The sequence below is a fragment of the Heteronotia binoei genome, chromosome 21 (genome assembly GCF_032191835.1).
Source record: "Heteronotia binoei isolate CCM8104 ecotype False Entrance Well chromosome 21, APGP_CSIRO_Hbin_v1, whole genome shotgun sequence".
NCBI lineage: Eukaryota > Metazoa > Chordata > Lepidosauria > Squamata > Gekkonidae > Heteronotia > Heteronotia binoei.
In genome coordinates, this window is record NC_083243.1 from 81,802,291 (window position 1) to 81,815,313 (window position 13,023).

At 42.6% G+C, this 13,023-nt stretch overlaps 1 protein-coding gene across 1 annotated transcript in view; it reads right to left on the minus strand.

Moving 5' to 3' along the window:
* The window catches only part of LOC132589608 (cytosolic phospholipase A2 epsilon-like), an 85,076-nt gene extending 72,744 nt beyond the window's left edge, over positions 1-12,332 (minus strand). The window contains exons 1-3 of the mRNA XM_060262359.1: positions 12,218-12,332; positions 11,341-11,421; positions 6,092-6,167 (exon numbers count right to left, since the gene is read on the minus strand). Coding sequence (XP_060118342.1) covers positions 6,092-6,167; positions 11,341-11,421; positions 12,218-12,304 — 244 coding nt within the window. The 5' untranslated portion in view covers positions 12,305-12,332. The remainder of the gene's footprint in view (positions 1-6,091; positions 6,168-11,340; positions 11,422-12,217) is intronic.
* Positions 12,333-13,023: the final 691 nt, after the last annotated feature.

A 13,023-nucleotide genomic window follows, 5' to 3' on the forward strand; every position in this document is an offset into this window, starting at 1 on the left:
CCATCGCTCCCTCCTTGTTCCAGCTGCACGCCCTGACCCAGCTCAGCCTCCTTCTCCACCGCCACCACCACCAGTGTTGGTGGATGATGAAGAAGAATACGAGGTGCGCCAGATCCTGGACTCCCGGTACCATCGTGGAGGCCTCCAGTACCTTGTGGACTGGGAGGGATACGGCCCAGAAGACCGGTCTTGGGAGCCCGTGGACAATCTTCATGCCCCAGACTTGGTGCAACGGTTCCACAACGACCACCCCGACCTCCCAGGCCCCTCGACGGAGGGGGGCCCTGGGGGGGGGGGATAGTGTCATGGGTGCTGGGGACCCTGTAGAGGAAGTTGAGCCTGCAGCAGAAACTGTGCCCCTGCCACCTGCACCAGTGCCCCTGCCTCCTGCTGGAGAAGATCCCAGCCCCCCTGCCTCGCCCTCTCGGGTGGCGCGTGTGCGTGACCGCCTCCGTCAGGACCTCAGGGATCGGAGGAGGGCGGCACGCTCACAAGCAAGACGCTCCCTGAGCCCTGAGTTTTGAGAGGATTCTGGCCCTTCTAAGAGCAAGGATGCTTGAGTTGCAACAGGATCCTGGCTGCCTCTCTGAGCCAGCAATTAGCCCAAATGGGCAACAGCCAGCAGAGGGCTATATAGCTGTAGGCTTTGGGAGGAGGCTTTGTGGAAGCAACTAGTCATCTACCTGACGTCCTAGCATCCACTTCGGCTTTTGACTTTGGACCTCCTGACCTTGGCTTGACTTCTGGACCCCCTGACTACGGCTTCTGAACCTCTGACCTACGATACCTGGACAACGAGTTGGCTTTGGCACCTTGGACACTCTTGCTCACCGGTTACAGACCTTGGACTGCCCCTGGACTTCGCCTGGCCTGGCCCCAGCTCGTGACACTGAAGTTCAAAGCTCACACTCTCGGGTATTATCCATCTGTACCTTGTGCCATTGTCTTTCAGTTTTTCTGTCAACTTTTTGTATGTTCTCCTGTCGTTTATCACTTCTTTAGGTAGCTCCTTCATAATTCTCACTCTGCTACCTCTTACTATCAATGACTGTTCAAAGTTTTTCTTCATAATCCTTCCCACCATTTCTTTTGTCATAAATCTTACAACAACATCTCTTGGCAAGTTGTTTTTTTTGGCATATAACGAATTAACTCTATACATGTGATCATACATGCTTTTAGTCTTATCAGGGTCTTCCTCTAAGAATTCTGCAATTATGTTTATTATATATCCTTTTAAATCATCATTCTCTTCTTCAGGTACTCCTCTCAAACGTATCTGATTTTCCATTAATTTGCAGTCATGGATCGTCACTTTTTCTTGAACTTTCAACAAGGTGGTATCATGTATTTTAACTTTCTCTTCCACCTCCTGCACTTTCTTAACTGTTTCTCCAATTTGGTTTTTGAGCTCATCCACTTCTTTTTTAATCACTGTGGTAAGTTATTCCTTCAATTCTTCCATCATTTTCTTAACTCCTTTCATGATCCTGGCTTCCATAGCCTCCATTTGGTCCTGCATTTTTTCTAATGAAAGGGCTCTTGTTCGGGGCTGCCTGGGCTCTGACATTTAAGCAAAGAACAAAGGGATGAAATAAAAATACCAAAATTTTCCGTCTCACAAATTACCGATTGGACTACCAAGTTCAAAAAGTCTGAATTTTCTTTTTTGTTTAAGCTTTGTTCTGTTTTCTTCTGAGCTTCCCAGGCCCAGATATAAATTTTTTTAAAAAAAAATTCCCCTTTAAAAAATGACGAAATTTTTGACCTCACCAATTTAAAATCTGACAGTCAGGTTCAATAGAGCAGGGCTTGCCCTTTCCAGCAAGCCCAATTTCGCTGATTTCTGAGCCTCCAAAGCCAAGATATTTATCAAAAAAGTCTTTAAAATTCCAAAATGGCGGCCGCGATTTTTTCTCCTTTTAAAATTTTTTTTCCCTTTTAAAATCACCCCAGGAGCCCACCAATAATATAGTCAATAGTCCTTGTCTTCTTACCCTTTTTCCAGTCGATTCTGTCAATTTTTAATGTCCCAAATCTTTTTAAAACAATGTTTTAAATTGGACCTCCCAGCAATGGCTGCCGATGTTTCTCTATGATGTAGAGTAGGCTTTTTTCTTTACTACTTCCTGTCTCAGTCACCATCAACTCTCACGGAAGTCTCACGATACTTGACGCACTTCCTGTCTTGCTCAGAAGAGTTGTAGCTCCGTTCCAGTATATTCCAGTGCAACGTGGCTGTTTACTTTTCACAAACCGCAAGTAGACAAAACATTGATCTCCTTTCAATTTTTAGCAGTTTTTAACACTGTCTTTTATATTGAAACAGTCCAAACTTCACCATCTCCTTCTTCTACTTGCACGCTTTATATTTTCCCCCTTTTCCCCACCTTTAATACGTCCCTTTAGTCTGTAAATAGCTCCGGAGTGAAAAAAGAGCTTCTGTACCTTTTTTTCTCCGCTTATCCAAGTTCCACTGGTCTTCCAAAGCTTTAGTTGTTTAGAAATGTCCCAGAAGGTTAGGATCCTGATGAGCTTATGCCAAATCAATGACTTTGAAGAATCTTGCAGACGAAAACTATGCAAACTTCTGAGACCCCTCAAAGCTTCAAAGGAACCCTCTACAGAGCTCCTTTTTAGCCAAGGTAAATCTCTTCCAAAGTTTTTAGTGCAAGTCTTGAAGCAGCCTGTCGGTCACTTCCGGGTTCCTGTCCTGCATCTCGACCTGTGTTATTAGTGACAGGCTGCTTCGGCGTGCCGCTGCGCCGGCCCCCTGGGTCCCACAACGATGGGACTGATGCCACAGGGACGGGCTCGAAACACTCTATAACCCCTCAAAAGAACAGCAGTCTAGCTCGCTTCCCCCGAGCCCTGTCGCCATAAGCCTCAAGGGGGCTCATTTTGCGGCATCTCCCGGCGGGAGGGTGGCACCCGCACGGGACACATATCAAATGAAAGAGGGGGTGCAGGGCTATCAGAAACAGCCGGCGGAGGGAGTTAGGAGACCACCCCACTGGGGGATCCATACCCCGAAAGTGATGAAGGTGGCACAGATAGAGCCAACAGAGCAAACAGGACAAAATAAATAGGCTGCATTATGCAGCACAGTTGAGAAAGTGCCTTATCCCATATACTGATGAAGTATATACAGGATTTGAGAACAAAATTGTTTCCAGCGGTGATATTTGGGGGATTTTTGGGGACGTCACAGGAAGTGCTGTGAAGTCACTTCCTGTTTCCGGCAGTGGCATTTGGGGGAAATGATGTCACAGGAAGTGATGTCACTTCCTGCTTCCGGCAGGTGGCGCGGGGGAAATGATGTCACAGGAAGTGATGTCACTTCCTGTTTCCGGCAGGTGGCACGGGGGAAATGATGTCACAGGAAGTGATGTCACTTCCTATTTCTGGCGGTCGCATGACATCACCGGAAGTGACGTCGCCAGAAGTGCCATCACTTCCTGTTTCCGGCTTCCTGTTTTCACCCCTACCTTCCCCCCCCCAAAGGTGTCCCTGGCTGGCCTTCAGACATTATGGCCACCCTATATTAGGGGGTATGGCATATGCAAATGAGTTATGCTAACAAGAGAATCAAAGAGAAAGGAAGTTATAAGTTGTGATAATGAGAACATCAGAGAGAAAGAAAGCAAATAGATGGGGAGAGATGGGGAGAAGGAAGGAATGAAGGAAGGAATAGAGAGGAAGGGAGAGGGAGGAGGGGAAACAGAGAGAAAGAAAACAAAGAAAATAAATAGGGAGGGAGTGTCACTTGTAAAGAAAGAGAGAAAGAAGATGGGAATGAAGGAAAGAACCACCTTACAAGAGAAACCGCCTGGAAACAGAAGCCAGTCCTAGAATCTGTGCACAGCAGGGAGGTCTCTCCCCACTGCAAACAGACCATGGCTGGAGGGGAAGGTGGGGGGATGGGTGGGTTGCTTGAGGTTCAGGAATGGCACCCCTGCTCAATCCGAGCCCTGACAATGGCTATGCTTTTCCTAAGATATATGGAGGTGTCAGCCAGCAAATCTGTTTCAATATCTCTGTGCAACCTGTTTCCACAACCTTCTTTCTTTGTGATAAAATCATACTATCTAGTTCAGTTAGTGTTTATTGCATAATCCTAAAGGACATTGCAGTGATGAAGCGGCACTTCCAACTGAACTACTTATCCTGTTTCCATTCTCAGATTTGCATCCTCCTACATGCAAAATGTTATTTAGGCTAGAACTTTAGGTATGATAATTTAACAATGCATGATCATGGCTAACATTGTCAGTGTCATAAATTACTAAAATTAAGGATTTGGTAAACTTTGTAGACATATGCAGCCAAATATAAAATTCACATAAAGGGCACCCAAACCAGCTCCCATATGGGTGATGTCCTCATGCAACTGCTCCCGCACTTGTATACCTGTTATTTTGGGTACGCCCTTGATTGCATTGAGATGTCATTCCAGTGTCTCCTAGGAACATGCGGAACTAGGATTTCCTGAACACCTATCGGTTAAGTTCACTTCCTGATAGACACTGGTGCTCAAATGGCTTATTTCTGTCAATTAGTTTGGCTGTTTGTGCCTGTTTGGCATGAAGAGGAAACTTGTCTCTGTGTGCCAGTATTGCAGAGAGAAGCAAGGAGGGTACAAGAGACCACTGTCTTTCAGCTGATTACTTCCTTCCCAGGTTCTCTCTGAGTTGTTGCTTTTCAGGACACATGAAGACATTTGGGACAAGAAGAATACAAACAAATTGCTTTTCTCCCCCACCATTAGCAATCAGCTTCTCCTCTCACTGCTTGGGTGGAGAAATGAGAAGTTCATTGCTGTTCCCTCCTCCAAAATGGAGGGGGGGTACACAAGGGATCAGCATCTTCGTGTGGAGATATATGAAGCTGATCACTTATATCCCATCTCCATGCTTCTCAGCTTTGCATTGATAAAATGATTTCCACTCAAGAGAATGCAAAAAGTCACAGGATCATAAGGAACATCCAAGCCAGAGATCCAAAGGAGAAAGAAGAGGAGAGTTGGTTTTATAGCCTGCCCTTCACTTAGAGTCCCAGAGCAGTTTACAATTTCCTTCCTTTCCTCTCCCTATAACAGGCACCTTGTGAGATAAGTGGGGCTGAGAGAGTTCTGAGAAAGCTGTGACTGACCCAAGGTCAGCCAGCTGGCTTTATGTGGAGCAGTGGGAAATCAAACCTAGTTCTCCAGATTAGAGTCTGCCACTCTTAACCACTACACCAAACTGGTTCTTAGCTTTGTTGTATGGTAATTGGGGGAGGGGTGTCAGAAGCCCACTTTCCAGTTGATATTCCGATCAGCTGTGAGTCAGCTTCTGATTCTCCCCTGAAACTCTGCTATATATTAGGAAGCCTTGTACTTGGGGAGTGTGGAGAGATCAGAACCAGACTCCCAGCTGGTCCTTTGATTAGCTGAGAGTTTGTTTCTGACCAACGGGGTAGCTGCTATCCTGTTCAGCATACAGTTTAGTTCAAGCTGAACCTGCCCCTGCTTGGAGCACAGTCTGATTGTGAGAATCTAATAGGATATAGTTGGTTTCCAGAAAAGTTCACAGTGAAATTCATGGCATTCCTGCTCAGAACTAGTGATTCTGTTCCTATGATTGCACAGGTGCAAGTAAAGACAAATAATTAAAATCCTCCTATAAAAAGACACTTCCTCTCTGAAGGACACTTCTATGGATTTCAACATAGAATGTATGCAAACAATACTTCCTTAATTATGGTATATTGGATTTTAGTAGCCCTGTGAAGGAAGTCAAAGCAATTCCTAGCACCCTATAGTTTTTCTGTTTCACGTTTCTTCTGATCCTTCTCAATTCACTGATGTTTCTGAATTGCTTTTCCACTTACAAACAATATAAATCATTTCTCTTATTCAAATTATGAGTTTATGAGTCATCAAACTGTAAGACATACTTGATCAATAGAATAAAATTTGTTATGAAATAATCTAGTGAATGATGAAATCCTGTAGCACGTTCTGGAGCACCAGTTACTTTACCAACATCTGTGATCGTGAAGTGTTTTATTACATTATTAGCTTATCACTATGAAAGGGAAGGGCACTTACAGACATCAGCCTTTCGGAGATTTCTCATTCGTATTATTCGCACAGTAAGCAAGTTGCAAGGAAAAGTGTCCATTGACTAGAAAAACAAGGTTTAGAAGACCACAGTAAATGTTAAATTGTTATGGAGAGTAAGAGCCCTGTCAAGAAAGGTAAACTAAACCATTAGTCACTTTGCACAATGACATTTAAATACTTGTACAGGCTGAAGAATGAAAATCCACATTTTCCAGGTCACTGCTCCATTCACAGTAGCCCTTTTCAGACATTCTAAGGAGGAAGAATGAACAGGGCTAGGGAAAGAAACTTCACCTACATGCATTGATTGGAATGTATGGCTAGAGCCCAGACTGTATTCCATTAACAGTGGAGGAACAGAAACTTCCTGGCAATCCCATTCCAGTGCAGTGCACCAGTCTCCACAAACTGCTCCTCCTGGGTGGGACAGAAGACCCTAAGGAATGACTTGAGGGAGATCTGCAGCAGGAATGGAGAAATCAGTGGAAATTGCCAATTTAGCTTGAATCCAATGTTATGAGTGTGCATATACAGTAGACCCCCAACATTCAAGGACTTGTGACTTACAATTTCACTTATTTGCATTCTTCTGCCTGACCACACAATGGAACTGTTTTCATTGCATGACCCCTCTACCTGTTAGGAGAGAGAGAGTGGACACGTGCACTGGTGTCAGCTCTGCCTGACCTTTGGCTTGTCAACATGGTGCCTACACATGGAGGAAGAAGGTTTTATGGAAGTGATAATAATATGGCGGCCACTGTGCCCTCCTGGCAGCCATCACACTTGCTAGGTGACCAACATGGCGGCAGCCACTGTTCTTGCCCAGACAAATTACTCACTTATCGCTGGCAGCTACCTCTTCTGCTAGCCAACAACATTGCTTTGCTCTAGCATTGCCATGTGTCTTGCCCAGGTTGGGCTGGTGAGATGGCCACTACTTTGTGAAGGGGAGAGGGATCAGGGCTGTTACAGGCTCTTTTGATCTCCCAGTCTATCTCTGGTAGCAGCAGAACTTTCTGACTTCCAGTGTTTGCAGACTTGCCATTCACAGTCATCCCAGGAACAGAACCACTGTGAATGGTGAGGTTCCACTGTACAGCTGTGCTATTTCAGGGTTGTGTGGAGACCTCTCTAATCACATATATTTGGAATGTTTGGGCTTTATGAATACAGTTCAATCAATGTAGGCACTGCATTTATGCTGAGGAACATGTGTAGGTGCCATTGAGGCTTGTGTGCTTGGTCATGAGTAGGGGTTGGACCAGTGCACTTGTTCTTCCCTTCTCTGCACTCCCACCCTATAGTGAGTGGATCCTAGGTATGTCTTTTTGACAGATGAACTGCTAAATGCTAATAAAATCATAATAATAATTTAAAAATTGTAAACCTCCCTCCCCTAAAAGGCTCAGGGTGGTATATATCATATTTCAAAACAAGCTAAAATATATGATAAACAATAACAATAGTAACATGTAACAACAGATCAAACAAAAGATAACAGTGATTCTCATTTTCCCCATGTTATCTATAATTTCCAGGGAGTATCCACTATTTAGACAGCTTCCTTCCACATTACTTAAACAAATGCACTGTGAAGTTAAGTTAGACAAAGTGGATTCATCATTATGGAATTTTATATAATTCCTTTTAAAATATTATGGATATGAGTTCATGGCATTCATTTTATTATTCCAGAGTTGTTAGTAGCTTCCAAGATGGCAGTTATGAAATACTCCTTCTCTCCATTATTCATTATGCATTTCCTGGACTTTAGAAACACCTGGGTATCAACCTCCATTACTTGGCTGAAAAGAATGAATAAATTACATGGGTTTGCACAACTCTGTGGAACTTAATGCAACATCAAAAATGTTGCAATTTCCAGGGAGTACCATTTGAGGAGTCAAGACATTTGTTATCATTTCCATTCACATCAAAAATCACCTCTAATTCTATTTTCAGGTGGAATTTAATTGAAACTGTAACTAAATGGCAAGTGAAACAATATGATTCATGATGTGCAGACTTTTTTTTTTTAAGGAGCCTGTAGATTCTCTAATGCTGGTGAAATGCTACTATGACAATCATAATTTCCTGTTATCAGGATACTTTGTCATGATGCCCATTAGTAGAATGAAGTATCTCTATGTTCTTTGCACACTTTTCTTTCCTGTGGGTGTGGTTCTAACTGCATGGAAGATAATAAGTATGTTCTCATTAACTAAATGTTATTTATCATTTAACTGCTAAGGGGAAAATGCTTTACGGTCTGTATCTGGTTTGCCTTGATGACTATGAAGTAGGTCACTTATCTACACATGAGTAACTGAAACTTAGAGACAGTATTTTGTTTAAGGGATATCTCAATAAGCATTTTATTTGCTTATTTTTCATATTTATATCCCAACTTATTTCCTTTGACTCAGTGGCTAACAAAGCACACAAAATAAAAACACAGCCAAAATAGCTGAAACAGTTTGCCCTCTATCAGACACCCTCTAAAATATTTTTACACATCTTCTAACTAGAAGAAGGCAAACAGTATTCCAGTCTTTAAAAAAAATGGAAGAAAGATGATCCAGGAAAATACAAGCCAGTCAATCTGACCTCTGCCCCAGGGAAGATACTGGAGCAGATTTTGTATATCTGAATCAGCCTTAGTTGCCCTCTTCTGTACTTCTTCTAGCTCCCACACTCTTCCACCTTTCTCCCACCTTTCATCTTACAAAAGGCACTCCAATCTCTTAATCGTATTAGGCTGGATTCAGACGGGCAGCTCTTGATGGCCTGTCAGCTTTTTTAAAAGCTGGTACACTATGAGACACTGCCATAAACAGACACCACACACCAGGCTGCCAAGAGAGGCACAGACTGCATGTGCTCTAGAGGAGTAGTCACACTGCTCATGCACACTGCTCATGGCGTGCCCTGGCCATTCAGATGGCCTAGAAATGCTCCGGGGAAGTACTTCACCGGTTTGTCACTGGGAAGCACCCAGTGGCTTTTTGAAGAGGAGTAGAGCCATTGGATGAGGTGGGTGCACTTGCGACTCAGGGCCCAGATGTGTGTATGTAAACACACCTTTTAAATCCAGGGCTGGGGTGGCTGTGTTAGGCCAAATTGGCCATCTAAATGCAGCCTTAATTGCCCTCTTCTGTACTTCTTCTAGGTCCGTTAAATATGTTTTGAGATACAACGATTATAACTGTACAAAGTATTCCAAATGAGGCTGAACCACAGCTCTATATAAGGGCATTGCAATACTGGCCATTTTATTTTCAATCCTATTCCTAATATTCCACAACATGGAGCTGCGTTTTTCACCACTGCCTCACATTAGGTCAACATTTTTCATTGGGCTATCCACTGCAACAGGCCCAGCACCAGAGTTCCTGGCAGCCTAGGCCCCACACCCACCCTGCCCCCAGCAGACCCTAAGAAGCGCATAAGCCAACGCCTTGCCCAGCCATGCTCACCTTCAAGGCAAGTGCAGCAGGGTGGGATATGCTCTCCTCCGAGCCCACCTTCCCTTGTAGGGGAAGGTAGAGTCGGAGGAGCACACATGCCAACACCTTGTCCAGCCACTCTCACCTTCAAGGCAATAGTGGTGGGGCATGCTTGCTGAGAGGTCAGAGATTTCTTCCAACCCCTAAGCAAACAGAAACAAGGTGGAGCTTAACTTTCAGTCCTGGGTGCTGAAAGTGCCCCGTTGTTTCTGCTTGCTGAGGGGTCAGAGATTTCTTCCAGCCCCCAAGCAAGCAGAAGCAATGGTGTATGATGACGGCAGAATGGAGAAGGATGCAGCCAAAGCACTGGAGGCTGGTTAGGGGCTCCAAGATAGGGAGCCCTGCCTAGCAGTCAGGGGGCTGTGCTCCCACAGGCCCGCTCGTAGCTATGGGCCTGGATATCATTAATTGCCTAAAGACTTGGGATAATATTTAATGTACTAATCTAAGGTCACTTGAATTTCAAACATACAGCCCAAAAAAATGTAGATGAAGCTGATGAAGAAATGTAGGTAATAAATGGTGCAGCCTCTGAACAATAATATGGGAGAAGAAATTACACGTTCTCATGGGCAGGCACTGCACAACAGCATAGAGAACCAGAGCAATGAGATTATGTTTGTCACACTGGTCTCCAGGTGGCATTTTGAGTTCCTTTAGCCAACCCAAGATGCTTCCTAAATGTTTTATCCTGACAGTCCAACTGTTCTAAGCAGTTGTTATTTCCCTGTTCCCTTACAATTTCTTGCATTCGCACTCCAACCTCAAAATCCTGTCTCTTGGCTGTCACCTGACCCCTGTTCCCATTTCCTGATCCATTTCCTTCCCTCCCTTCTCCCTGCTGTTGTTTTCACTGTTTTCCAGCCACAACTTACTGTTTTTGTCCCTGTTTTCTCTGTTCTGCTGTATCCTCATTCTCCCCTCTCTCTGCTGCTGTCCAGCCCAACTGCTTTAGTGTTTGTCCCATTTTGGTTGGTTTAGCAACCCAAAATGCTGCCCAGACTCTGTTCTTAGAGAGAGATCTATCTGTTACATGTTTTTTAAACTACTTTTCCCCATGTTTCTGTATTTTTCTGCAAATGTGGTGTTTCTCCTGGAGGATCCTACTGTGAGGATTTGCTAGTCTGTATTAGAGCAACCCATGGTTACTCAGCTTTTTCACTCACAAGAGTATGAAACAGCTTCCAAGAACTAATGTTGTGCAGTCTTTTCTCATCTACTATGAATATTTCAAATATTCAAAGAGATCCTGAAAATATTCACCCTCTATAATGCAAAAGAAAAAAAAGGGGGGGGGATTTGGGAGGAAACATTTATTTTCCTTTTTTATTGAAGTCCATACTTCACTCATGAGTTTATGCTGAATGAAGGTCTTTAACGTCTTTAACCACCTAAATTATATATACATAACACATGCCTAAAGCAAGTCTATGGCCTGCTCTGCCACCTTTGATTTCTGAAATAGGTGCCAAGACATTCTGGCACAATGAGAATAAGAGACAAATCACAAGGGAAATGAAATGCAACACATGGAATCAGCTGTAGGCCTACACTTGAGATTTTTGGCAATTAACATTTGCATTAACAAAGGAAATATATTAAATAGCATTCTTGATCTGGACTTCTTTAACTAATGATTCACTCACATAATTTGACAATCAGTAAAATCTGTCAAACACTTCTCCTTTCCCAGCAAACTAGTTTAATTATGAATGTTCAAAATACCTTGCTTTGAGAATTGGTCTGTGCTTCTTGCAAGTTCATTGGCTGACAGATTTCCACAGGAAGTATATTTATGCCACAGTTCTGGGGGGATGGGAAGAAAGAAAAAGGACAAATGTATTATTATTAAAATGTAAAACAATCTTGTTAATTATTATCATGTTGTAATCATTTGCTACATATAAACTCAGAGGAAGACCAGTTAAGTGTTATATTTGACTGGATGTAACACATGGAAGGCAATACTTTAAAAGCCAACTGACAGTTGTTTGGGCACATGCTCTTGAATGATGAATTAGGAGCAAAAATCTCACCCTGCTCAAAATGGAGGTTACACTTTTCTCAATGAAATAATGAATGAGAAAGAGACTTTTCAAATAAAGATAAAAGATATGTGCTCAGATTTTCACAACTTTCTTTTGTAAAACTTTCTATTTAGATTTTCACCTAGGAATAACATGAATAAAAAGCATAACACTAACTGAAGAGACTTTAACAAAATCAAAAGAAATATTCCCCTCACTTTGAAAGTCAATCTCCTGTTTCCTGACTGCCCCTTTACTCATTGTCTGTTCTACAACTTTTATTATGGTAACTGTTCCCAGTTTAAATTGAGAGAAGCATGAATTAAAAAATGGCACTGAGATATTTATCCAATGAAGAGTTAATCTTCTGTTTCCCTCCTTGTATAAATTTATAAATTCTTGACACCTGAGATTCACAGCCACTTTATTTCCTGGCATAATTGAACTTTGCTATCTTTTGAGTGCCCAGTAAGTGCATAGCTAGAAAATAACTTATAATAAAATAGAACATTGCCAAGCTAGATCTGATCACAGCTTTAAAAAAAACCATTCTTTTGTTATAAAATATTTCTTACCCAGCAAGAACATGATGATGCTGTAACTGCAGTCAAGTTGTGTGTTTTTACAAAAGGCAGTTCAACTGGCAGATAGTTCTGAAACATACTTGCAACTTCTATACTGGCGGCAGTCATTAAGAAGGTGTCTTAAAAACTAGACTCAGGGAACACCCTTTTGTACGGCAGAGGATTTCAGAGCAAAGTATCCCAGCCCATTTATCTCCTACTACTGTGAAATTCCTGCTACAGTAGGAGAGGAAGTCTTGCAATTGCAAAGTCTTGAGATTGCAACATGATGAGACATACTGCCAAAAGGAGTAGGGTTGTGCCTCTGTGGGTCTACAGTGGGGCAGTAGATCCCAAGGGAGGCTAGATCCATGCTAGATAACGAGAACTAAATGATCAGTTTTCTATGAATGAAAACAATCACTTTTGTTTATTTTAAAACCCTTTAGTTTGCCACATGACTTAACAGAACACTTGAGACAACTTCAAAAATAAATACAGGCATGATAAAGCTATCTAATAGTGCAATTCTAAACAGAGTTATATCCTGGATTTAGAAGGGTGTAACTCAATTTAGGATTATCTGTAATTAAATAAAAATTAGAGGCTATCTAGTCTAATCTAAAGATAGACAGATCTGTGGGGAAATAGATATTACTTGTACAATAATGGAATATGACCGTAATACTAAGCCATTTCGCTTCCCTACACCCTTGCTTTAAAACTCCCCCCTTTATTTGATTGTGACCTGCGCTTAAAACACAAATGAACATAATAAGCAAACACAATCACCATAAAATCAACAATGCCACTTCCTA